Source organism: Moschus berezovskii, chromosome 6 (assembly GCF_049115385.1).
Source record: "Moschus berezovskii isolate FMDL1 chromosome 6, NW_MosBer_1.0, whole genome shotgun sequence".
Taxonomy (NCBI): Eukaryota; Metazoa; Chordata; class Mammalia; order Artiodactyla; family Moschidae; genus Moschus; species Moschus berezovskii.
This window is the reverse complement of record NC_142465.1, coordinates 11,023,357-11,050,625: the sequence shown is the minus strand read 5'-3', so window position 1 is coordinate 11,050,625 and position 27,269 is coordinate 11,023,357. Positions and strand designations below refer to the sequence as shown.

Below are 27,269 nucleotides of genomic sequence, written 5' to 3'. Positions count from 1 at the left end.
CACAATTCATATGGAAATACAAAACACCCTGAATAGCCAAAGCAGTCTTGAGAAAGAAGAGTGGAGCTGGAGGAATCAACCTTCCTGACTTCAAATTATACTGCAAAGCTACAGTCATCAAGACAGTACAATACTGGCACAAAGATAGAAATATAGACCAATGGAACAAGATCGAAAGCCCAGAAAAAAATGCATGCACCTACGGGTACCTTATTTTTTACAAAGGATCAAGAATATACAATGGTGCAAAGACAGCCTCTTCAATAAATGGTGGTCAGAAAACTGAACAGCTACATGTAAAAGAAGGAAATTAGAACACTTCCTAACACCATACACAAAGATAAACTCAAAATGGATTAAAGACCTAAATGTAAGACCAGAAACTATAAAGCTCTTAGAGGAAAACACAGGCTGAACACTCAATGACATAAATCAAAGCAAGGTCCTCTATGACCCACCTCCTAGAGTAATGAAAATAAAAACAAAAGTAAACAAGAGGGACCTGATTAAACTTAAAAGCTTTTGCACAGCAAAGGAAACTATAAGCAAAGTGAAAAGACAACCCTCAGGATAGGAGAAAATAATAGCAGGTGAAACAACTGACAATTAATTTCCAAAATATACAAGCCGCTCATACAACTCAAGATCAGAAAAACAAACAATCCAATCAAAAAATGGGAAAAAGACCTAAACAGACAATTCTCCAAAGAAGACATACAGATGGCTAATCAAACACATGAAAAGATGCTCAACATCGTTCATTATTAGAGAAATGCAAATCAAAACTACAAGATATCACCTCACACCGGTCAGAATGGCCATCATCAAAAACTCGACAAACAATAAATGCTGGAGAGGGTGTGGAGAAGAAGGAATCATCTTGCACTTTTGGTGGGAATGTAAATTGATACAGTCACTATGGAAGACGGTATGGAGATTCCTTAAAAATCTTGGAATAAAACCACCATATGACCCAGTAATCTCATTCCTAGGTACATACACCAAGGGAGCCAAAACTGAAAAAGACACATGTATCCCATTGTTCACTGCAGCACTATTTACAATAGTTAGGCCATGGAAGCAACCTAGATGTTCATCAACAGATGAATGGATAAAGAAGTTGTGGTACATATGCACAATGGAATATTTTCAGCCATAAAAAGGAATGTCTTTGAGTCAGTTCTAATGAGATGGATGAACCTAGAGCCTATTATACAGAGTGAATTAAGTCAGAAAGATAAATATCATATTCTAACACATATATACGGAATCTAGAAACATGGTTCTGAAGAATTTACTTACAGGGCAGCAATGGAGAAACAGACATAGAGAACAGACTTACGGATGTGGGGAGAGGGGAGGAGAGGGTGAGCTGTATGGAGAGAGTAACATGGAAACTCACATTACCATAGGTAAAATAGACAGCCAAGGGGAATTTGCTGTATGGCTCAGGAAACTCAAACAGGGGCTCTGTATCAACCTAGGGGGTGGGATGGGGAGGGACAAGGGAGGGAGGGTCAAAAGGGAGGGGATATATGTATACCTATGGCTGATTCATGTTGAGGTTTGATGAAAACAACAAAATTCTATAAAGCAATTATCCTTCAATTAAGAAATAAATAAATTTTAAAAAGTAAAATAAAATTAATGATCAAAAAAAAAGAACAGAAGTGTGATCTTTGTCCCACCCACTCTCCCTTTGAAGATGGGTGGTCTTGTCACTCCTTTCGATCAGTAGGTCATCATGTTTGAAGTACAATGTCCCTGAGACGCCCATGCTGGTGAGGATATATGCTGTCACTATTGCAATTAAGCTGCTGGACCAGTGAGTGAAAAAGTCACCTTGGAAGTGATTCTCCAGTCAAAGACGTTTTGCCTCCTACCAGTGTGTGACACACCAGCCATTCCACCCTTCCCCGTGAAAGTCCCAGACACAGTAGAGTTGAGAGCAGCTTTTCCTGCTGCGCCCTGTCTGACTCCTAAGCTTACATTATCCATAAGTATAAGAAAATCATTGTCATTTTGGGCCAAAATATTTTATATAGCAAGAGACACCTAGAACACATTTCTGCTTTCACTCCCTCCTCAGCCAAAAAGTGGCAGCTTCCTGAATGTGGAATGGCGTCCTTCGCCAGTGCCTTTGTTTGGACTCCTGTACTCTGTTGTAGCCTGCACACCTCACCGAACCATCTGTTTAAACATCTAGGCTCTCTATTAGTTGGTGGGTGATTTGAAAGATTAAAGCATCAACAGATCCCAGCTGCACATCTAGCATAATTCTTGGCACAGAGAGCAAGCTGAATCTTTATTTGCTGAAAGGTCGCATGCGAGCTTTCAAATCACCAATAAAAAAAGAACATTGTGCTCTAAGGTAATATATGAAAGATCATAGAACAATATTGTTTTTCATTATGCCATATGGTATTCTTGGACTATGCCCAACTGCATAGTGACTAGCTCACCAAAACATAAAAATAAAACATAAAAACAGTATTTTTTTAAAATAGATGTACTTAATATAAATAACTGAATAGACTATGTTAACCAGAGCAATTTTCATATCATGTAGGTTTTTACAACTCATCTATATTAAGAAACCTTATAAAAACTTATCTTTGAATCAGCCCTCTTTCCTCCCTTTAGTCTACATAAGGCTTGGAGTCACACAAATATTATGAGTGGAAATCCCTATACAAAACCCCCCTCAGTCAGACCTTTAGTACTCTATTCCCAAAGAAAGGGAAACAATGCTTAGTCATAACATCACATTGTTCTCTTAACAACACTATTCCCAAGGAGCCAAAGAGGAATACAAAGAAATTTTATAATAGGAGGTAAGACATTTCTTGGGCATAAATTTTGGTGGAAGTTTTTACCTCCAAATTTTACCTTTTTTTTAATAAGACAGTATCATGTGAAGAAGATAGGAATTATTTCCTTTCAAATTTACTAAATAAGGCTTGAGAGAAATCAGGGATAATTTACCCAAGATGTACTATAATTAACACATTGCAAGAAAGTTTTAAACTAGGATTTTTATACAAAATAACAAACACTTAAGAAAATAGGGCACATTCCCTAAAATTTTTTGACTGAGATAGATTGAAATATATTTCCTTATATATCCTATGATTGGTAAGGGTAGAAATGAAACCAGATCTTCAGAATAAATATAATTTAAACCAAATTCTTCCTTTAGTAGATATAGTTTCCCTTCTGTAGGATCCTTGTGCAATGTTATAAAATGATAAATTATAAGGTAGTAGCTCTAAAAAAGGAAAGTGTTCAGACACTTCTGCAAAGTATCTTTTGTACCTTATTCAAAAATATTTAAGACGTAACAACTACTCCAGAGCATTTTAAAAAATATATTGTCCCTACACATAAATTTTGCTGAGACTTCACTAAACACAGTTATTGTCTAATCCATCAATGAGTCAGAAACGTAGCCTTCATCCACATGTGTTTCTTTTTAGCAGCTGGGTGGCTGAAATATCATCCTGATTACACATGAGACAGGTTACTGTGATAACTTATCCCATTAGTGAAATATGGCATGTAGATATCTTACAACCTCTGCCTGATCTTAAATTTCAGCTGACAGTCAATAAGGCCACCTGCATGGTCTGCTTTTGTGGGATCTCTAAACAGTAACTACAGAGAGAGATGCCTGGATAAGATATTGCTGCATCAAAGTCTCATGCTCTTTTAGGAATGCAGAACTTCAAGATAAAGGAGAACTCAGGAAACCAGGCTCATATTTCTCTCAGAGTGTTACCATAAATTAGATTTTCCACACTGCTTTTACTCACATGTAGCTCAAAACACTATGCTGGGGCATGGGTCTTTTCCATTTACAACCTTTAGTGTGGAAGAAAATTATATCCCAGTGCATTCAGTGCTGCAATCCAAAGGTCCATTTTAATGCAACTACCTCAAAAAAACAACAACTGGACTCTCAGTACTGCTAGACAAAACTGTTTTAAAAATTTAATTATCGTTTTCTGTTGGAGTATAGTGGATCTCATGTTGTGCTGGCTTTAGGGGTACGGCAAGGTGATCCAGCCATATGTTAGTATGTATCAGTTCAGTTCAGTCGCTCAGTCGTGTCCGACTCTCCGCGACCCCATGAATCACAGCACGCCAGGCCTCCCTGTCCATCACCAACTCCCGGAGTACACTCAAACTCATGTCCACAGAGTCGGTGATGCCATCCAGCCATCTCATTCTCCGTCGTCCCCTTCTCCTCCCGCCCCCAACCTTTCCCAGCATCAGAGTCTTTTCCAGTGAGTCAACTCGCCGCATGAGGTGGCCAAAGTATTGCAGTTTCAGCTTTAGCATCAGTCCCTCCAATGAACACCCAGGATTGATCTCCTTTAGAATGGACTGGTTGGATCTCCTTGCAGTATAAGGGACTCTCAAGAGTCTTCTCCAACACCACAGTTCAAAAGCATCGATTCTTTGGCGATCAGCTTTCTTCACAGTCCAACTCTCACATCCATACATGACCACGGGAAAAACCATTGCCTTGAATAGACGGACCTTGGTTGGCAAAGTAATGTCTCTGCTTTTTAATATACTATCAAGGTTGGTCATAACTTTTCTTCCAAGGAGCAAGCGTCTTTTAATTTCATGGCTGCAATCAGCATCTGCAGTGATTTTGGAGCCCCAAAAAATAAAGTCTGACACTGTTTCCACTGTTTTTCCATCTATTTCCCATAAAGGGATGGGACCAGATGCCATGATCTTTGTTTTCTGAATGTTGAGCTTCAAGCCAACCTTTTCACTCTCCTCTTTCACTTTCATCAAGAGGCTCTTGAGTTCCTCTTCACCTTCTGCCATAAGGATAGTGTCATCTGCATATCTGAGGTTATTGATATTTCTCCCAGCAATCTTGATTCCAGCTTGTGCTTCTTCCAGCCCAGCGTTCCTCATGATGTACTCTAAGTATAAGTTAAATAAGCAGGGTGACAATATACAACCTTGACGTACACCTTTTCCTATTTGGAACCAGTCTGTTGTTCCATGTCCAGTTCTAACAGTTGCTTCCTGACCTGCATACAGGTTTCTCAAGAGGCAGGTCAGGTGGTCTGGGATTCCCATCTCTTTCAGAACATTCCACAGTTTATTGTGATCCACACAGTCAAAGGCTTTGGCATAGTCAATGAAACAGAAATAGATGTTTTTCTGAAACTCTCTTGCTTTCTCCATGATCCAGCGGATGTTGGCAATTTGATCTCTGGTGCCTCTGCCTTTTCTAAAACCTGCTTGAACATCTGGGAGTTCACGGTTTACATACTGCTGAAGTCTGGCTTGGAGAATTTTGAGCATGACTTTACTAGCGTGTGAGATGAGTGCAATTGTGCGGCAGTTTGAGTATTCTTTGGCATTGCCTCTCTCTGGGATTGGAATGAAGACTGACCTCTTCCAGTCCTGTGGCCACTGCTGAGTTTTCCAAATCTGCTGGCATATTGAGTGCAGCACTTTCACAGCATCATCTTTCAAGACTTGAAATAGCTCAACTGGAATTCCATCACCTCCACTAGCTTTGTTAGTAGTGATGCTCTCTAAGGCCCACTTGACTTCACATTCCAAGATGTCTGGCTCTAGGTCAGTGATCACACTATCGTGATTATCTTCGTCATGAAGCTCTTTTTTGTACAGTTCTTCTGTGTATTCCTGCCACCTCTTCTTAATATCTTCAGCTTCTATTAGGTCCATACCATTTCTGTCCTTTATCGAGCCCATCTTTGCATGAAATGTTCCCTTGGAATCTCTAATTTTCTTGAAGAGGTCTCTTGTTTTTCCTCTTCTGTTGTTTTCCTCTATTTCTTTGCATTGATCACTGAGGAAGTCTTTCTTATCTCTTCTTGCTATTCTTTGGAACTCTGCATTCAGATGCTTATATCTTTCCTTTTCTCCTTTGCTTTTCGCCTCTCTTCTTTACATGTGTGTTAATCAAACAGTCGTGTCTGACTGTTTGTGACCCCATGGGCTGTAGCCTGTCAGGCCTCTTTTCATGGAATTCTCCAGGCCAGAATACTAGAGCGGGTAGCCATTCCCTTCTCCAGGGGATCTCCCTGACCCAGGGATTGAACCTGGGTCTCCCATATTGTAGGCAGATTCTTTACTGTCTGAGTCATCAAGGAAGCCCATTTTATGTATATATAGGAATCTGAAAACTAATGTGTGTATATATATATAGAAAAGATTCTGCAAAGTAATTTTCAGATTCTTTTCTATATATATTGGTTATTACTATTTTAAGCAAACAATAAATAAAATAACAAACGTTGGCAAAGACTAAACTGAGGAGTGAAAAATCTGGATTATTTAATACTTCTGAACACTTAAAAAGAATTGTAAGCACAAAATACGTTAACAAATTATTTCTCAGTATATACATTCATGAAAATGACATATAAAATAATTATATAAGTGTTTGAAGGTCTATGAGAAAGTAGCTTTCAAGGAGTCCTTGCAATTGAGCTCCTCTCAATTTACTGCAAAGCAAATGTAAGCATCAATACAGTAAGTCTCACACTGTTAAGTGGTGACTGGGGTCTAAAAACACTTCTGATGGTGACTCTGATCTGGAGTCCTCCCTGCAGTGTTGTGTTTATACATCTTTTGAGACTGAGAGGTCAACCAGAAAGATGTGAGTGCAGGGGGGTGGTGTGGTGTGGGCAATGAGTGTGGCCAGAGGCAGAAGCACATGGCATGGAATATGAAAAGGAAAAAGTTGACAGTGCGCTTTGCAATGAAGAAAGACTCTTGACCCATGGCAAGACTACCTCAGCTGCAGAAACATGCAAGTCCCCCAAATTCAGTTCTTTGCTTATTCTATCATCCTCTGATTATAACTTGGCTTTTTCTGTATACCTTATGACAGGAAAATATTCGATGGTTATACTGAAATGATTGTGACAGTTGCATTTTTCCACTGTAAGACAATAAGTTGAATCTCTGATACACAGATGCTAGTGTAAAACAGATTAATACGTAATCATTGCGTATGGTATAAAATTGCAGATATAATTATCAGCTCTACATTTGTCCAGTCGCTAACTCATATCTGACTCTTTGCAACCCTATGGACTGTAGCGCACCAGGCTCCTATATCCAGGGGACTATCCACCCAAGAATACTGGAATGGGCTGTCATTTCCTTCTTCAACTCTACATTACCAATGTTCTATTTGAGAAGAGAGTGTTCCAGAAATAGCAAAGATTGAATAGAACAAAAAATTTCTAGTGTTTGGGAGACAAAGTTCATATAATACATAAACAGGATATCAAAATGTCCTAGAGTAAAATATTCAAGAAATAAATCACAAGTTAATTATTCTGAGTTATGGCTCTGTGATGATACATGAATATGTCATAACACCAAATTATGAAAGTATGAATTGGTTTATATTGTTTTTATCTAGACATTATGTCACAAAGAACACAAGTCTTAAATTCTCTAAATTAGGAGTAGGTCTAATAATTTAAAAGATATATTCTCACAGTTCCCTTGGGAAGGTAGAGCATAACTGTGATGTTTTCATTGTGATATTTTCTCCCTGGATAAGTTCAGCTTTAAATAAATTTTCATTTATTTAAAGAAAATAATAAAGTTATTAGAATGAAGAATGATTCTGTCAAAGAACGTGATGCCATAACATGTTGATAAAAAATAATCAAGGTTTAAGCTCATAACATCAAAGGATATCATTATAGATAAAAGGGGCCATCAATGACCAGGAGGCTTCAACAGATTTAGGCAACTGAAAATAAATGAATTATTTTTGATGGAGGACACACAGCAGGGGAAGCCTCATCCTACTGTACACATGGAGGGGGGTTCAGTCTGTAAGAGTGAGGGAGGCTGTCAGTCCATAAGAGAGAGGGAGGCTGGACTAGGAAACTGCAGATGAGATGAAGGAGGTACAAAAAGAGGGAGATTAATCAAATACTTATGTCAATTACTATTGCTGCTCACTCTATGACCAGACATAAACAAACCAACTAATTGACCATCCAAACAAACAAGAAATAAGTTTAACTACAACTAAATAATTCCAGAGAAAAGATGCTGGCAAAGAGGGATCCCTCAATTTATAATATCCCTCTAGAGCAACATTAAATGAGCCGTGGCCTATTTTTTTTTTTTTTACTGAAATGTATTACTCAGTCATTAAGAATAAAATAATGCCATTTGCAGCAACATGGCATATCATAGTTTCCGATTTCTCCTGGAATAAAATCTACAGTTCTTATAATGGCAACGGGGTCATACTACCTGATCTTTCTCTGAAATATATCCTACTCTTTTTCTAAGTCCTTCTTTCTGATACAGCCAAATTGGGTTATTTCCTCTTCTTAAAAAAAAAAAAAAGAACAGATATACTCCTAACTCAAGGTCTTAGCTCTTGTTCTTCTGTCTGCCTGACACTCTCTTCTATAGGATAACTACAGAGCTAGTTCTGTTTCCCCCTTTGCTCAGTATCATCTGAGTGAGAACTTTCCCAGAAGCCTGCTGAAATGCAGAAAAACATCTTATTTCTCCTGTTCTGATTTATGCTTCTCTACCAACAGCTGCTCAATTACTAGTACATATTTATTTTTTTTTACTGTTTGTCTATAACTAAATATAAACTCCAAAAGGGCAAGGATTCTTCCATTTATTTTATCCTCTGCTGTATCTCCAATGTTTAGAAGAGTGCCAGGAACACCTAAGTGCTTAATAAACATTTGTTGAATATATTAATGGGGGATTGGAGAGACGGGAGAGTGCATACATCAGGGGTGGTAGATTTGATTCCTGGTCAAGGAACTAAGGGACCCCCTGGTGATTCAGATGGTAAAGAATCTGCCTGCAATGCTGGAGACCTGTGCTTGATCCCTGGGTTGGGAAGACCCCCTGGAGAAGGGAATGACTACCCACTCCAGCGGGCTTCTCTGATAGCTCAGTCGGTAAAGAATCCTCCTGCACTGCAGGAGACCCTGGTTCGATTTCTGGTTAGGGAAGATTCGCTAGAAAAGGGATAGGCTACCCACTCCAGTATTCTTGGACTTCCCTTGTGGCCCAGCTGGTAAAGAATCTGTCTGCAATGTGGGAGACCTGGGTTTGACCCCTGGGTTGGGAAGAGCCCCTGGAGAAGGGAACAGCTACCCACTGCAGTATCCTGCCCTGGAGAATTCCATGGACTGTATAGTCCATGAGGTTGCAAAGAGTGGGAAAAGACTGGGCAACTTTCGCTTTCACCCTCTCCAGTATTCTTGCCTGGAGAATATATCTTGGGGTATATTTTGCCTGTCAAAGGCAGAAGAAGATGGTGACAAAGGATGAGATGATTGGATGCCATCACAAATTTAATGGACATGAACTTGGGTAAACTCCAGGACATGGTGAGGGACAGGGAGGCCTGATGCACTGAAGTTCATGGGGTCGCAAAGAGTTGGTCGTGACTTGGTGACTGAACAACAGCAATGTGGCCATATAGTGACTAAGCTCACATGCCACAACTGGAAGTCTGTGTGCTGCAAGGAAAGATGCAACTGGGATCTGATGTAGCCAAAAATAGATAATTCAAAAAATAATGATCAAATTAATGGATAAAAATGAATGGCAGTAGCAGTTTATTTATCTATAGGGGAATAATTACTAAAGGAAATACCTAAAATAGTGAATGGGGTTACCTCCGTTTAGCTAGATCAGGCCTGGGAGGCTCTGAGCATCAGGTCATTATTTTTAAATCGTGAGGATATACTTTGAACTACTTTTATGTAATGCATAAAAAAATTTCGAAGTGTGGTGGACAGAGCTGATCAGAGAAAGTGAGAAAGAAAGGAAGAGTGAAGATGTTGACTTGAGGTATTAATTTTGATCTATAATTTTATTATACATTGATATGACCTTAAAGTGAGAGGAGGGAAGATGAAAATGGCTGGTTTGAGTGTTTATTACACACTAAGAGTTGTGTTAAGGAGGCACTTTAAATACAAATTATGTCCTGTGGTCTTCTCAATACCCTTTTGAGAAAGTTATCACCATTCCAATATTAGAGGTAGGAACACTGGTATTTGAACAGGTTAAAATCACTTGCCTCATGCCACACCACTGGGAATTGGTAGGCAGAAGTGAAACCCATGTTTGCCTGATGCTAAAATAACCAAAACTATGGAGATGATACCCCATCATAACAGCAGAACTATGAATAGCTGTCAAGCTTTAAAAATACTGAATGAAAGCATAGAACATAAGCACTGTGTATGCATACACTCTTAGTATTATACCTTTTCTTGGTCTCCTCAACCAATCAATTAAAGAATAATTTCTTTCCCTTCAATTATTTCTCTCTAGGAATAAAAAAATCCTGATATTAAAAAGGAGACTCATAAATGTCTTTGTTGTTTGTTTCATTTTCTTTAAAGTTTAATTGACTCACCGTCGTTTTTGAAGAGCACTCTATAGTCCACAACACAGAGCTGAATTACGCAACTAATTGAAGCCAGGTTCATGAGGGCTTAAATTACCAGAGCTTTCCTGTCATCTTAAATTAAACTTCCCTCTATACTTCTTAAGATTTATAACCCCAGGCTGAAAAGCTGCAAACTGCCCCAGTTTCACAGTGAATCTCCCAGAAGGAAATGATGTTTCCTGGAAAAGGGGAAGGCAAATGTCTTTCATGGAAGAGGGTTCCAAAAGCAATGTGTGTGGCAGGGGTCACAGGAACCTTGGCAAGGGGGCTGTAAAGGGAGCAGGCAAGTCACTCAAAAAGCATGTGCCCAGAGATTTTGCAATTTGACTTGTGAGTCCTGTAGGAAGGAGCAAGTCCATCTAAACAGCAATGCGACACATTCTTGACTTTCTCCTACAAAATGAAAAAGAAGAAGGGATAAATGATCCTCTGTGGGGATCAAAATCTCCCAAATTCCCAAAATAGCTCTTAGTTTAGTTCAGAAAGATTTGTTATCACTGCCTCTAATACTCTATCACCTATGTAATTTCTTACCTACATTTTCACATGCATTTTGTTTCTTTCTCACATGTTTCATGAAAGACCAAAAAGGAATATAGTCAGGGATCAGTGAGGATGAGGTGAATAATTTCATGTGTTCAGATAAGGCCTGATGGTTCCACTACATACCACTCTGAAACTAACTATAGTTCAATATCATGACCACCTAAGAATCCGGAATACATTTATCTTTAATACAGTATTTTTATAAATATACACAATTTTCATTTTAAATGACCTACCATTGCAACTTTAAATGTTAGAGAGTCTTCCTACTTAAAATGAGAAGCAGCTATAATAGATTCATTCATTTTCACTTTAACTCACTTCAGAATTCATTACTAAGCACCTCATGTGTATAATGTTTAATCCCTCAAAAAGTATTAAAACATAAAAACACTACTCTCCTCTCAGGGCTTATGATCTGGAGGGGAGGAAGTAGCAATAATAAACAATGGCTATAATAAATGTTTTAGGTTAGAGAGTGATTAGGGCTATGGAAAGGAAAGGAAAGCACAGCAACCACGATGGATGGGCAGCCTGTAGTGTTAACAGAGTAGTCAAGGTCACCATCAGTGAGAAGGTGACACGGGAGCAGTGAACTTGAAGGAGTGAGACATTCAGCCACGTGACTCTCAGAAGAAGAGCACTCTAGGCAAAGGAATCAGACACAGCATGTTTCCTAAGTGCGGAGCAAGTCGAGGCTATTTGATGCCATCTCAAGGCTTTGAGCAGAAGAGTGACATCTGCCAGGTATGTTCAGTGAGTGTTAGATTCTGACCCAATGAGCCCCCAGAACAACCTCATTATATTGGTGCCACTGCCCTGTTAGCAAATAAGAACCTGAAGCACGCAGAAGTTAGGTAAGTTGCCCACAGTCATACAACCAGAAAGACATAGAATTGGGATCCAGGCATAGGCAGTCTGATTCTAGAGGGGAGTTCTCAACAAGAAGATCTGTCCTTGAACAGGACACACACAGGCGCCTGTGCTCACATCTATGTGCACAGCCACACAACCACAAACACACACTCAAGAGGAGAGAGGAAGCTGAGAAGTCGGAAGAGGAGATTTTGCCACCCCCACTCAACTTCTCTTGGTTCACATTTGATTTTCTCTCTTGTACATGTTACTTGTTAACCTTTAGATCAAAATGTCTATTTGAATGAAAAATGTTCAAATTGAAACATTTAGTGTTATGCTCAAAAGAGCAAAACAAATTAGCAAATCTTAGTGTATAAAATAAATATTGTGGAAATCTAGGCAGTTATGCCAGTTTATTTAATAAACAAAGTGAACAAAACAAAAACATTCTCATGAAACAAGGTGCACTAAAATCCTTTCAGGTCTACTGAGAAAAATACAAGAACATTTTCTGGCTAAATATCTAGAGTAATATAGGAACCCATCATTTAAACCGTTCACTTGGAAACAGCTTTGAAATCAATAGAAAATCTTCATAAATCATGATTTATGACTCACATCTCAAGCAAACAAAGAGAAATGTGTCACTGGGATTTTTTTCTCATTTATCATCTTGGTTCTATAGCATGGACATTTAAACCTTTCCTATGTATACTGTCAATATAGGTTTTGAAAATGCTTAATTACGTTATCACATTTCAGTTCACATAAACTATAATCATATACTATTTCACTATATCAACCTTCAGCAATATTTAAGTAATATTTTAGCAACCTTTAAGCAATATTTCTGTCTCTGTACAACATTGTAAACTCGAATTCTTTTGGCAAATTTTACTCATTAGTGAATGATTAATAAAGAAAAATTACAGTTTCACCCAAAAAAAATTGAAGGTACTAAAAGGCCATGGAATGATAAGGGATGTTTGTTTTTACTCAATAATGCAAATGTGCTTCTGTTCTTTAAGCTTGTCTTGGCCTTTTGTGATGTTGTGTGAAACTGTGCAGGAATCAAAGTGAAAAATATGATCTATAGTATAAGTTCTTTGAATTTCATTAAGAATGGAGAAGGAGGAACAATAAAACATACACTTTATTATTAACTTTTGAGGGGTGATTGATAGAAACATCTCTAGATTGCTTATCAAACCTACACAAATGGAAATAAGTATTAATATCTGAAATAGAGCATTCTCCAAAACATAAATTCTGTTGAAATGAAGATGTTGAGCTCCTCTTTATCATGACCCTAACTAGGCACTACATTTACTACAGTAAGTACTCTGATTTGCTAAATTACCAATCCAAAAAGTAATTAAATCCAATTTATCAAAAAAAAATTAAGTCTGGGTTCCCAGGTAGCGCTCACGGTAAAGAACTCCCCTGCTATCCCAGAATTAAAGGACACTAGTGAAAAGAACGGGCTTCCTAATGCTTTTTATAACCTTCCACCGAAAAAAAATAAGATAGCTCTCTCCAAGATGCTGTAAAATGACCATGCCTATTCTATATATAGTTCTATATTTTAAAATATTATACATCTTCATAATATCCATGCATATCTAGCAAGAAGAGAAAAAAATCTCCACCAAAGGCTTATAACCACTGAGAAGTCTGGGGCAAGAAACTCCAAGGACAGATACAGAAGCAGAGTGGGAAAGGAAGTGACAAATGACAGCTCATCTCATTTCAGAGTCAACATTCTTCGCACAATACCATTTTACTTCCTGTACTTTTCTAGCTACTAGAGGAGATCAGTCCTGGGTGCTCACTGGAAGCAGTGATGCTGGAACTGAAACTCCAGTACTTTGGCCACCTCATGCGATGAGTTGACTCACTGGAAAAGACTCTGATGCTGGGAGGGATTGGGGGCGGGAGGAGAAGGGGACGACAGAGAATGAGATGGCTGGATGGCATCACCGACTCGATGCACATGAGTTTGAGTGACCTCCGGGAGTTGGTGATGGACGGGGAGGCCTGGCGTGCTGTGATTCATGGGGTCGCGGAGAGTCGGACATGACTGAGTGACTGAACTGAACTGAACTGATTCTTGCTTCTTGTCTATTCAAATGGCTTAAACCAAACTCTAAGAAATATTATTTCTGGCAGGTTTCAAAATCTAGATCTGCTTCTATCAACCACCACTCCCAAATTAATAAGTCATATGTTTTATTTTTCTCCTCTATTCTTAAGGAAATCCAAAGAACTTATACTATAGATCTTTTTTTTTTTCACTTTGATTCCTGAACAGTTTCACACAACATCACAAAATGCCAAGACAAGTTTAAAAAGCAGAAGCATATTTGCATTATAGAGTAAAAACAAATATTCCCTTATCACTCCACCACCTTTGTAGTACATCCCAAATTTTTTGTTGAAACTATAATTTTTCTTTATTAATAATTCACTAATGAGTAAAATTTGCCAAAAGAAGTAGAGTTTACATGGTTGTACAGAGACAGAAATATTGCTTAATTTGAAGCAAGGGGTGGTTGACAGATGAAAGAGGAGATTTCTGAACTGTTGAATATCTGACAATAAGTGGGAAGTGGTTTGTGAATGTATTTTGGAATTTTATATTAGTTTATTCAGTCAGTACTAATTGCCAAAAACAAACTCAAGACAAACTGTATTATTAGGTTTTAGGTTTGGCTTCTAAGATGGAAAAAGTTAAATATTTACATATATTTGATACATGTGTATATTTTAGAAGATGATAAAGAGTATTTTTGTATTGGACATTATCTCTCCTTAAGAAAAACAATCACAGCTATGTGTGCGATAGAACTAATGAACTGATAACCCAAACACTGATCAGAAACAAATAAACGATTTGCATGAAACCTGTTAAACTTGTTCAGTGATCATTTTTTGACGTGCTAACTTAGCTAGGTTTATTTAGTACCACTCAGCACCAATCTGGGTCTTTCTGCAAAAGCATTTTGTAGATGTGGTCTAAATCCATAGCATGTGACTTTAAGTAAAGGAGATTATCATTAGGATAGCAGGCCCAATTCACTCCTTGAAGGTCTTAAAAGCAGGAGTGTGGCCTCCTTGAGACATGAAATTCCACCTGTTTATAGCAGTTTTGGCTCATGCTCACAGTGTCAGCCTGTCCTCTGTTGGGTTGCCGTTTGGGTTCAGATTTGCCTTGCTAGCCACACAATCACGTGAATCAATTCTTTACAATGAATCTGTTAACACTATTTTTTACTGATTCTGCTTCTCTGGCTGAATCGTGACTGATGTAATTCCAAACTGAAAGAAACAGTAATGAAAGAGTAAAGGATGTTGTAATGGTTTGTCAGAACTCGATCCTGGCTGTGTCTACATGTACCCACAGACTCAGGAAGACAAACATAACCTGTGTATATAAATACACACATACGCATGTGTGCACACACACAGTCTCACATCAAAACAGCATGTTCCCAAACACTCAAACTCCTATGTTTAACAGACCTAAACTTTTTGACAGATTTAATGATTTAACCAATCAGAAGCATCAACAAAAGAAAACTATACAACTAGAGACCAGGACTCTAAAAGCACATTCTAAATAAGAAGAAAGGAACTGTGACACACAGCTTACAAGAAAGACACTTCACACATTTCAATACAAACCACAATCACCTTTAGAAAACAAACACAAATATTTCACCTAAAAAAGTGACAAATGTTGGTCATTCAAGCAAAAGAGGTTTTAAATACTATAACATTTGTTAAAGAATCGCATCACATTGATACAACTACATAAATATGGTGACCAAACTCACAAACAAAAACTTATAAAAACAAGTTGCCAGAATCCCAGCCTGGCTGTGTGTACATGCTCCCACAGACTCCCATCGAAGTAAATTCATTTTAAACACATCCCCGGCTTCCCTCCCTTACCTGGACTGCATTTCTTGCTGGGTTTTGGCCTGGCTGGCTTCTGCTTGAGGGGAGGCGTGGGTGACCCGCTGCTGAAGCTCCACCAAGGACTGGTAATACTGCTGCTGATGGTGCTGCTGCTGCTTGTAGCGAGACAAACTGAAAAACAGCCCTAGAATGGCTTTTAAGTTTCCATTTCTTATTTCTGTATCAAGCGGAAAATATAAAAACAGTATCATATAAAATTATTTTTTTAACAAAATAAATTATAGAAACAGTTCTGCAAATCGCTTCCAATAGGCTCTTAATAGACTAAATGTTTGAAGATATAAATAAAACTTGGTTTTCTCAGTCACACATTTAAGTAAGTCTGATTTTCTAAAACATGCTAACATTTTTACATAGCTTGGAAATTTCAGAGAGAGAACAAAGCTTACTCAAGGGATGCTCTTTGCTGACCCTGAACTACAGTTTTTCTCGAGTTAAGTTCTTCATGCAAATGGATAGGCGCACTGTTTTATGTTCATCATTTGATTTATCATTTTTTCTCTCCCAAATGGGCTTCCCAAGTGAGTCAGTGGTAAAGAATCTGCCTGTCAATGCAAGAGATTCAGGAGACACAGGTTCAATCTCTGGGTCAGGAAGATCTCCTAGAGCAGGAAATGGCAATCCACTCCAGTATTCTTGCTTGGGACATCTCTTGGACAGAGGAGTCTGGAGGGCTACAGTTCACTGGGGTCTCAAAAGAGTCTGACATGACTGAGCACACACACACACATTTTCCCTCACAAATGCACACAGCTGTTACCAGCGGAGGGATGCCTATGAGCTAGAGAAAGAAAGCCACTTAAATGCTCAGTGCCTTGCATTATAAATACTGATGCTATATGCTGCTGCTGCTGCTACATTGCTTCAGTCATGTCCAACTCTATGCGACCCCATAGATGGTGGCCCACCAGGCTTCTCTGTCCCTGGGATCCTCCAGGCAAGAATACTGGAGTGGGTTCCATTTCCTTCTCCAATACATGAGAGTGAAGAGTGAAAGTGGAAGTTGCTCAGTCGTGTCCGACTCTTAGTGACCCCATGGACTGCAGCCTACCAGGCTCCTCCGTCCATGGGATTTTCCAGGCATAAGGACTGGAGTGGGTGCCGTTTCCTTCTCCGCTGATGCTGTATGGGTATACCTCATAGTAACTGTTAGCAGTATTCTAAATCATCCACCAACCGATTTATTAAAAAACTAGGTATGTGTCCTCCAAAGAGCAGATGGCACCATAGTTATCCACTTTAATGTTCCGATTCTTTTATTTTTAATTCATATTACATATTAAGAAATAATTAAGATCATTTTATGCATGGCTTTAGATGCATGCTTATTATGCATGCATAATAGTGTAAGTAGAATAGGCATAATAGAATAAGTAGAATTTCTAGTTCTAACACATGAGGCTCCTGTGTAAGTTTTTCTAACATTGAAGAAAAAATTAAATGCACAAAGTAGGCCACAACACGAGCTAGTTTTTTCTTCTGGAGTTATAATTTTAGAATTAGAAAAAGAGAGGCCAGTAAAGCTGGATATAATGCTATGCAACCTATAATCATACTTTAAATGAAACTTGCCATTGGCAATAAAATATATCCTTTTGTGAGGTCAAGGTTTTATGCCTCCTTTTCAGAATTTAGCAACATTAACAAACTACTTAAATTTCTTGCTCTCTGATGGTTTATAATATCACACACACACTATGCAGAGGAATTATTCATATAAAATAAGGCTGAGTTATTATAACCCCCAACCTTCCTCACAGGGCTATAAGTATAGGCTTGATCAATATGAAGCTACAGTGAGAAAGCATAAATTTTCTTATGTGAACCTGAAAGCATTAATTTTCTCTGTGAATCTTATTGAAAGATATTCTTTAAACTTATTGTTTTATTACTATTCATGTTTAATAAATACAGAAAATCATTTTGACTTCATATATTTTTAGGAGATACATAAAAAGCAACAGGCTTATAATAATAAAAAGGTATCATGTTAAAAGGAAGAGACATAAAACCAACAAATAGTAACATTTCTCACCTACTTTTAACCTCTTAGAAATTAAAGTATTATCCTGGAGAATTTTATCAAATATTATTCTAAGTAACAGAACCATGAGTTAGGTTTGAACTTAAGTTTTGGCCATTAAGTATATAATTTAATATTAAACATCATGACATAAACATAAAAAGGATAGAAGAAACTCAAAATAAAATTTAAACAGTGCAGAAAAACTGAGAAAAGTAAATCTAGTTCATGTTCATAATATTTCAGAAGTCACACAATTCCTATTTTTCCAATGGCAGTAAAACTTGTAAAACTTAGACCTATCTAATATTAATACTATCTGTGGGGGTGGGGAAGGCTTTGCAGAGTAAATTGACTGTAGTAGAAACATTAAGTAACATAAATTGCCAAAAGTGATTAATGTAATATAATTAAAATTCTAATTTAAAAAATTCTTGTTGCTGATATAGATCTCAAAGGAACTGATATGTCATAACGTTAGCAATTGTTTTTGTTACTATTACTACTTGAAAATTTTGAAAAGGTTTCCTAAAAATATATGTTGAGAAAAAAGAATGCAGGAAAAAAGTGACAGATTTAGTTGTCTTTTTCCTGTTTTCTATATTTCAATGTCAGTGATGATCTTTAATGTTAAGTTGTTTACAAAGAACAGTTGCTAACTAATTATTTAAGAATTCCTGAGGGCATCATTACACTTACCAAATATTCAGACTTGGACTACTAACTTGATCAAATTTTAGAACTGTTATTGATAAAACAATATTTAAGCATTAGTTACACCATTTAACTGTATCTATGTCCATCGATTACCCAGCATTATCTATCCATCCATCTACTTAATATTCTAAAAGCACTACTTCCTCGTTATAACATAAAGATACTTTGTTAATATGCCACCCTTCCATACACTCATAACATAAAGAACAACTTTGACAAAATCTGGAACACAGCTACCTAATGAAAGCATACAATAACCACGGAACTATTATTTTGGAAACCTTACTAATTTCCTTTTCTATATTACGGGCCTATGTACTCTCCTTTGACATTTCTAGTGTTACAAAACGTCTTTTCAAACACAGATGCCATTTATAACCGTTGTGCTTTTCCTTACCTTCAGCAGATAGACCTTGAACATTTACTCCTCTGGCTGCTAGAAAACTAAGGCAGACATCAACATTTTCAATCTGCAACATGAAAAGCAGTGAAAAAGTAACTTAGAAGATTATTTTTAAGTACATCAATGAGCTAGAATGAAGCCAGAGAGAAAGATAAAGAAAGAATGAATACTTTACATTCATTTCATACTAGAGATCTTTAACTGGACTATAACTAGAATAATTTTGGCTAATTGCAGGATGAATATAAAGACTGCATTGTCTGATTTGGTACTTACAAACAATTCATAGAGGCCTGATCAAGAATGGCATTCTTACAGATTAGCAACCCACCTACTTAACATAAAACCAGACTGGTTTTGTGCTTCACAAGTAAGTCTCAACGAAAGCACCCAAACAGGAGACTCTTAGGTACTAGGGTGTGGGTAACTGAGCTTCGAATAGTAATAGTCGATAAGTATGCCAAAAGTCAGCTAAGATTGGAAAGGGGTTGACACACATGAAAGAAATGAAGTGTATTTTCATTCTAAATCACAGAATTCTTTTAAAAACTGCATTTGCTGTTGTTTAAAAAACAAAATAGGAAATTAACATGTGATACGGTGTTATTAACTAAAGTACAGATTTGGTTCAAATTTACCAAAATTTTATGCGAGTGTTCTTTGTTTTTATACATTATTCAAGATTCCATATTGTATTTAGTTGCAATAAGCCAGCTTCAGCTGTATGCAACAAATTGTGGTAAATTCTCTTTTCATTTGTATTTCATTACAAATATTTTCTAATTTTCCTTGCTATGCCTTCTTAGATACACCCATCATTTAAAAGTGGACATTTAATTTCCAAACACATGAGGTTTTTAAAGGATTTATGGTATTAATTTCTCATCTTGACAGCAATTTCTTTTAAATGCTTTCATCTCAGCAATCACCCTCTGTGTTTTTTTCAGGCGTCTAATTTTACTGAGGCTTTTAATGGCTAAGTCAAAGATCTCTCTTGGTAAATGTCACATTGCACTTGAAAATATGTGGGTTATTTTCAAATATCTTTTGATATTGATTTTTAACATAATTCCACAATGATAAGAGAATAGACTCTGTAATGATTTCAATACCTTTACAGCGTGAAATTTTTACAACTTGTTTTACGTTCCTGGAGTGTTCCAGTGTCTCCTAGTTTACAGTCTATGGGAACTTGAATAGAACTTGCATCCTACTGTTGTGTGAAAATTGTATAAATCTTAATTATATTAAACCGGTTCATGGTGCTTTTCAGGTCTACTATATCCTTCTACTTTTCTGTATATTCATTCTATTAATTTTTGAGAGCTTGATATTGAAATTCCAACAAAAATCTTAATTTATCTATTTAAAAATAATTGTCTTATATAATGGGACTAAATGACTTTGTTCTGTATTTTCAAAGTCTCCTGTAAATATGTTATCTTATTTTCTTGTGAAACGAATCACTAGTTCAGGGTCAATGCATGTTACAGGATTCTCGGGGCTGACATGCGGGGATGACCCAGAGGGAGGATAAAGGGAGGAGGGAGGTGGGAGGGGGTTCAGGAGGGGGAACTTATGTAAACCCGGGGCAAATTCATATCAATGTATGGCAAAACCAACCAATATAATATTGTAAAATAATTTGCCTCCAATAAAAAATAAATTAATTACCTAAAAAAAAAAAGAGAGAAAAACTATATTTGTATTCCCATTGTTGAGTAATTCTCTGATTAAATACAGATATCATCTTTGTAATTTAAAAGAGTAATGCCACTGCTTTTAAATAGTCCATTTCAACACAATAACCAGCAAGTGATTAACCATTTGGGGTGAGAAGCAAAAAGAAACAGGTTAATTTATGTTAATTCATGGGTTGATTTCAGTATTAGTCACGGCAATATGTAGCAAAGTTAAACAACTAAGACTTTTTAAAAGAGTGTAGGAAACTAGAAAGTTCCAGTTCTTTGTGACTCATCTCCCTGGGTTTTTCGGTATTCCATAAATCTTGAAATTCTAAAGTAAATAAGGTTTAAAGTTAATACTTGGCAAGGTACTGTTCTCTGTCTTATTAAATTCTCATCAAAAGCTATGTATGAGGACACATGAAATTCTGGCGATGTCTTCTCTAGCTAAGCGTCACAGGAAGGTCAAAATGTCTTTTAAAGAAAATAAAAAGAAAAAATACATTCCAGACTTTGTTGGACAACTGTTTACATTTCTTTTTAAATGTAATTTTGTGCAAAATTAAAGCAATAATACCCAATGAGAGGTTTTTCAGCTTTATAATGATTGCAGCCAAGGTATACACATTTGCTTTGAGAAAAAAAAGTTTTATATTAATTCATTTCAAAATAAGTTTTACTGAAAGAATTATAGAGTTGAAGACGCTAAATATTAAATGACCAAGTGGACCTTCTTGCTCTACCTGTTTACACTGAAATATGCAAAAACCCTATAGTTCTGGAACCAACTTTGAATTCTTCCGTTTCTTCACATTTCATTTTGTTATTAGAAAATGAGATAACATAAAGAAGGAAAGAATATCTTTGCCTTTGTGAGCTTTGTGAATTTGTAATACAGCTGAAGAGACGAAAAAGATTTGTAAATCAGCATAACACAAGGCATAATATTCCAAAAGAGAATTATAAAGAACACTGTGTGGCAGTGAAGAGAATGGATTTATCAGCTTTCACTATGGAAGAAGTATCATTTGGACACACAGGATAAGTCTGATTTTGATAAGGCTGGGCAAGCTTCAGAAGAAGGAGCAGGCATGCCCATCGGAGCCACCCAGAGCAATACAATTGCTCACAAGGACGTCTGAAAACAGACTGTGCCAGCCTTTCCTCTCTGCAGTCATGCTTATAGAGTAAATCTGGCCTGGAACTGAAAAGGCTCCAATACCCACTGGGATCCTAAAACCACTGCAATATAAAAAGCTAAATAACTGTAAACCAGATAGCAGGCATAATACTTCAAAGACTTGAGTTTTCTCTGCAGACACAATGCATTCTGGCTAGGGCATGTCTGTAGGTACTGCTGTTATGAATCAACACAGAAAATATGTAGAAGAATATAAATCAAATGTAACTTTTATTCTCTCTGGATGTATATTCTTTTCTGACTCATGCTATTTTAATGATTCTTCCCATTTTCATGACAAACAAGTATTGCTAATATCATTGTATAAATTAATTAAATTTTATTTCATCCAAAAAAAATAAATAAGATGGCTCGGTTTGAGGAAACTCCTATCACATGGCAAAATTCAAATGATTATATAGATTTTAGCCAAAGATTTTATTATAACTCTTTAAAACATAAACAGAGAATTAAAATGCAATAATGTTTTTCATTGCTTAAAACTGTTAAGATGTTTGTTTTCATTCACTCACATAATGATTATTTATTAACTGAGACATGTCTAAGACGTTAAATACATATATAATCTCATAGGAAAAATGATTCCAATGTAACGCAATGAATGTTATAGAGAAACACAGACTGCTAAACAGTCTATTCATGATCAGGGATAAAGAGCCTAGGAAATTTATTAGTAACTAAGATTATCTAGTTAGTAAAGTCATGCTCAAAATTCTCCAAGCCAGGCTTCAGCAATATGTGAAACGTGAAATTCCAGATGTTCAAGCAGGTTTTAGAAAAGTCAGAGGCACCAGAGATCAAATTGCCAACATCCACTGGATCATGGAGAAAGCAAGAGAGTTCCAGAAAAACATCTATTTCTGCTTCATTGACTCTGCCAAAGCCTTTGACTGTGTGGATCATGATAAACTGTGGAAAATTCTGAAAGAGATGGGAATACCAGACCACCTGACCTGCCTCTTGAGAAACCTGTATGCAGGTCAGGAAGCAACAGTTAGAACTGGACATGGAACAACAGACTGGCTCCAAATAGGAAAAGGAGTACGTCAAGGTTGTATATTGTCACCCTGCTTATTTAACTTATATGCAGAGTACATCATGAGGAACACTGGGCTGGAAGAAGCACAGGCTGGAATAAAGATTGCCGGGAGAAATATCAAAAACCTCAGATATGCAGATGACACCACCCTTATGGTAGAAAGTGAAGAGGAACTCAAAAGCCTCTTGATGAAAGAGAAAGAGGAGAGTCAAAAGGTTGGCTTGAAGCTTAACATTCAGAAAACAAAGATCATGGCATCTGGTCCCATCACTTCATGGGAAATAGATGGAAAAACAGTGGAAACAGTGTCAGGCTTTATTTTTTGGGGCTCCAAAATCACTGTGGATGCTGATTGCAGCCATGAAATTAAAAGACGCTTACTCCTTGGAAGGAAAGTTATGACCAACCTAGATAGTATATTAAAAAGAAGAGACATTACTTTGCCAACAAAGGTCCGTCTAGTCAAGGCTATGGTTTTTCCCGTGGTCATATATGGATGTGAGAGTTGGACTGTGAAGAAAGCTGATCGCCGAAGAATCGATGCTTTTGAACTGTGGTGTTGGAGAAGACTCTTGAGAGTCTCTTGGACTTCAAGGAGATCCAACCAGTCCATTCTAAAAGAGATCAATCCTGGGTGTTCATTGGAAGGACTGATGCTAAAGCTGAAACTGCAATACTTTGGCCACCTCATGCGACGAGTTGACTCACTGGAAAAGACTCTGATGCTGGTGGGGATTGGGGGCGGGAGGAGAAGGGGACGACAGAGAATGAGATGGCTGGATGGCATCACCGACTTGATGGACATGAGTTTGAGTGAACTCCGGGAGTTGGTGATGGACAGGGAGGCCTGGCGTGCTGTGATTCATGGGGTCGCAAGGAGTCAGACACAACTGAGTGACTGAACTGAACTGAAGATTATCTATCATGGTTACAAAGATCTCTTCTTCTAAAGTTACCATAAGTATAACAATTTTTCCAGGGGTAGGTGTTGATCAGCTAATTAAATTGAGATGCTCAAGGTTACACAGAGACAATATATCAAACCCAGAGTCTGTGTCATTAACTTGACACACACACATACATATATATATATATTTCTGCTTCAAGGGAAGCCTGAGCTAGTCCCTGAAATGTTAGGGAGGGTTAACCCAATAACAGGATGTGGGGTGAAGTGAAGTCAAGGGAGGTACATTATGTGAACTGTTGAGGGCTGAGAAACACCTTAAGTTAAAGGACTTGCAAGGAATTCAGAATAGCTGGGAATATTAAGAGTTGAACCCTGCTTAAAACTTTCCCCACAACTTCTTTGCTATCAGTGTGAAAACAGACCCCTCTGGTGGCCTTAAAAAGGTTTTAAGAAACTGTATCAGTGGAGCATTCAGGAAGAAGGGACTCCAACATCAAGAATCTTGAGATCTGGAAAATCTAATGGCAGAAGATGAATCCATAGAGGTAAACAGGTGCTGGATGTGTAACATCTTCCATGTCTTGCTAGTGGCTGGGCGTGATCGTAAAGCTCAGGACAGTAACAGTGTATTTGAAGCAAAAGAAATAAATTGTCAGTGTTGCACTGAAGATACCTTTTTTTTTTTTATGATCACACAGTATATACACAGGTTTATAGATAGAAATTAATAAATGTTTCACATATCAATTTCTACCCATACTATCTGCCATGTGCTTTAATTTTTAAAAGTCTATTTTAGTGGGTTTAATTTTAATATGTCATTTGTAAAATATTAACTTGACAACAGGCTGCACTGTGGATTCCCCCTACAGCCCCTGGAGGGAGAACAAGACTGCTGAAGGCTTGATTTTGGCCATGGGATACTGATGTTGTGTGGATCACAATAAACTGTGGAAAATTCTTCAAGAGATGGGAATACCAGACTACCTGACCTGCCTTTTGAGAAACCTGTATGCAGGTCAAGAAGCAACAGTTAGAGCTGGACATGGAACATCAGACTGGTTCCAAATCGGGAAAAGAGTATGGCAAGGCTGTATATTGTCACCCTACTTATTTAATTTATATGCAGAGTACATCATGTGAAATGCCAGGCTGAATGAAGCACCAGCTGGAATCAAGACTGCCAGGAGAAATATCAGTAACCTCAGATATGCAGATGACACCACCCTTATGGCAGAAAGTGAAGAAAAACCAAAGAGCCTCTTGAGGAAAGTGAAAGAAGAGAGTGAAAAGTTGGCCTGAAGCTCAACATTCAGAAAACAAAGATCATGGTATCTGGTCCCATCACTTTATGGAAAACAGATGTAGAAACAATGGAAACATTGACAGACTTTATTTTTTAGGGGGTTCCAAAATCACTGCAGATGGTAACTGAAGCCATGAAATTAAAAGACACTTGCTCCTTGGAAGAAAAGCTATGACCAACCTAGACAGCATATTAAAAAGCAGAGACATTACTTTACCAACAAAGATCCATCTAGTCAAAGCTCTGGTTTCTCCAGTGGTCATGTATGGATGTGAGAGTTGGACTGTGAAGAAAGCTGATCGCCGAAGAATTGATGCTTTTGAACTGTGGGGTTGGAGAAGACTCTTGAGAGTTCCTTGGACTGCAAGGAGAGCCAACCAGTCCATTCTAAAGGAGATCAGTCCTGAGTACTCATTGGAAGGACTGATGCTGAAGCTGAAACTCCAAGACTCTGGCCACCTGATGCAAAGAACCGACTCTGGAAAAGACCCTGATGCTGGGAAAGATTGAAGGTGGGAGGGGAAGGGGACAACAGAGGATGAGATGGTTGGATGGCATCACCAGCTAGATGGAGGTGAGTTTGAATAAGTTCTTGGAGTTGGTGATAGACAGAGAAGCCTAGCGTGCTGCAGTCCATGGGGTCGCAAAAAGTCAGACATGGCTGAGCGACTGAACTGACTGACTGAGTACTGATTTCAGATTTCTTGCATCCAGACAAGTGAGAGGTTAAAGTTCTACTGTTTGAAGCCACATTTGTGATAATTGGTTACAGCAAGGACAAGAAACTAACACAATTGTCTACTTAGCAGAGCAGCAGGGCAAGGGTGAGTCTTTAGCACGAAAGGGTGAGTTGGGGTCTGTGAGCATGCAGATCTCTGGGCCTTGTCCTCTGGGGATTGATTTGTTAATCTGTTGGGAGTGTAGATGAAAGATTCAGTTTAACTAGGTACCTCCTGCCACTGTACACTATATCCCATGCTTTGCTTTTCTATTTCAAGTTAGTTTGTGCCGTGGGATAGGGAGAGGTAGGAAATAGTAATTCTGTTTGGCTCTTCAGTTTGTTTCTGTGTTAATTTGGTCTGGGGTGAGACACATGATTAAGCACTACAGAATAACAGTTTAAAGTTTTGCACTCAAATCTGAGTTTGAATCCTAGTTATGACATTTACACTCTGTAAGAAGTCAAAAAAATAAATTGATAAAGTTTTTACTCTCCTGAAGCCTCAGCTAACCTATCTGTGAGATAAGAATGAAAGCAGCTCCCACACAATATATTATGTGAGGACTACAGATGTTTATGAAGAGCTTAGCTCTATACTGGGCATATGTGTATCTATGTCTGTGTGTATACATGTGTATATATATATTTTTTCATACTGCTGCTGCTGCTGCTAAATCGCTTCAGTCATGTCCGACTCTGTGCGACCCCATAGATGGCAGCCCACCAGGCTCTCCCATCCCTGGAATTCTCCATGCAAGAACACAGGAGTGGGTTGCCGTTTCCTTCTCCAATGCATGAATGGGAAAAGGGAAAGTGAAGTTGCTCAGCCGTGTCCGACTCGTAGCGACCCCACGGACTAGAAATGCCCATATAAACACACATATTACAGAATGTGTGTGTATATGACTAATTAGATAGATATATAAGGGTACTCACGAAAAATTTATTAGGACTTTTTCAGATAAAAATTGTTTTTTGTTCAAAATTCTATATTCTGCTTCAACTGACTTGGTGTTAGAGAATAATGAACATCATTTAATATTAGTTGCCTATTACAGATGATATTAAATCTTCATTATAGGCTATAATTGCCAATATAAAATGTTATAAAATTATAAAATACTGCATGAGTACCTATTAACCTGAAAATATATTCTCTGGGTTTTTAGTAAGTTTTTGCTTCTCTGTTTGTTACAGAGAACAAAACAAAACAAGGAATTTTTGACTATTATTATGAAGTTATAAAATTATTCTAAACTTACATAATATCTGTCTATATGTATTATATATAAGGGTAAAACTATATATAATAATATTTTCCAAATACATAATTTCACCATAAAATCTATAAATCATTATCCTATATGCCTGTATGCTCTCCCAAACTAACCAAAGCTCCTATTTCTGCTGTATA

General features: G+C 37.5%; 1 protein-coding gene across 5 annotated transcripts in view; it reads right to left on the bottom strand.

Moving 5' to 3' along the window:
- Nucleotides 1-27,269, bottom strand: part of NAV3 (neuron navigator 3) — a 915,819-nt gene that overhangs the window by 232,773 nt on the left and 655,777 nt on the right. For all 5 annotated transcript variants that reach the window (XM_055394051.2, XM_088836813.1, XM_088836814.1 and 2 more), the window contains exons 5-6: nt 18,991-19,063; nt 15,827-16,010 (exon numbers count right to left, since the gene is read on the bottom strand). In XM_055394051.2, coding sequence (XP_055250026.2) covers nt 15,827-16,010; nt 18,991-19,063 — 257 coding nt within the window. The remainder of the gene's footprint in view (nt 1-15,826; nt 16,011-18,990; nt 19,064-27,269) is intronic.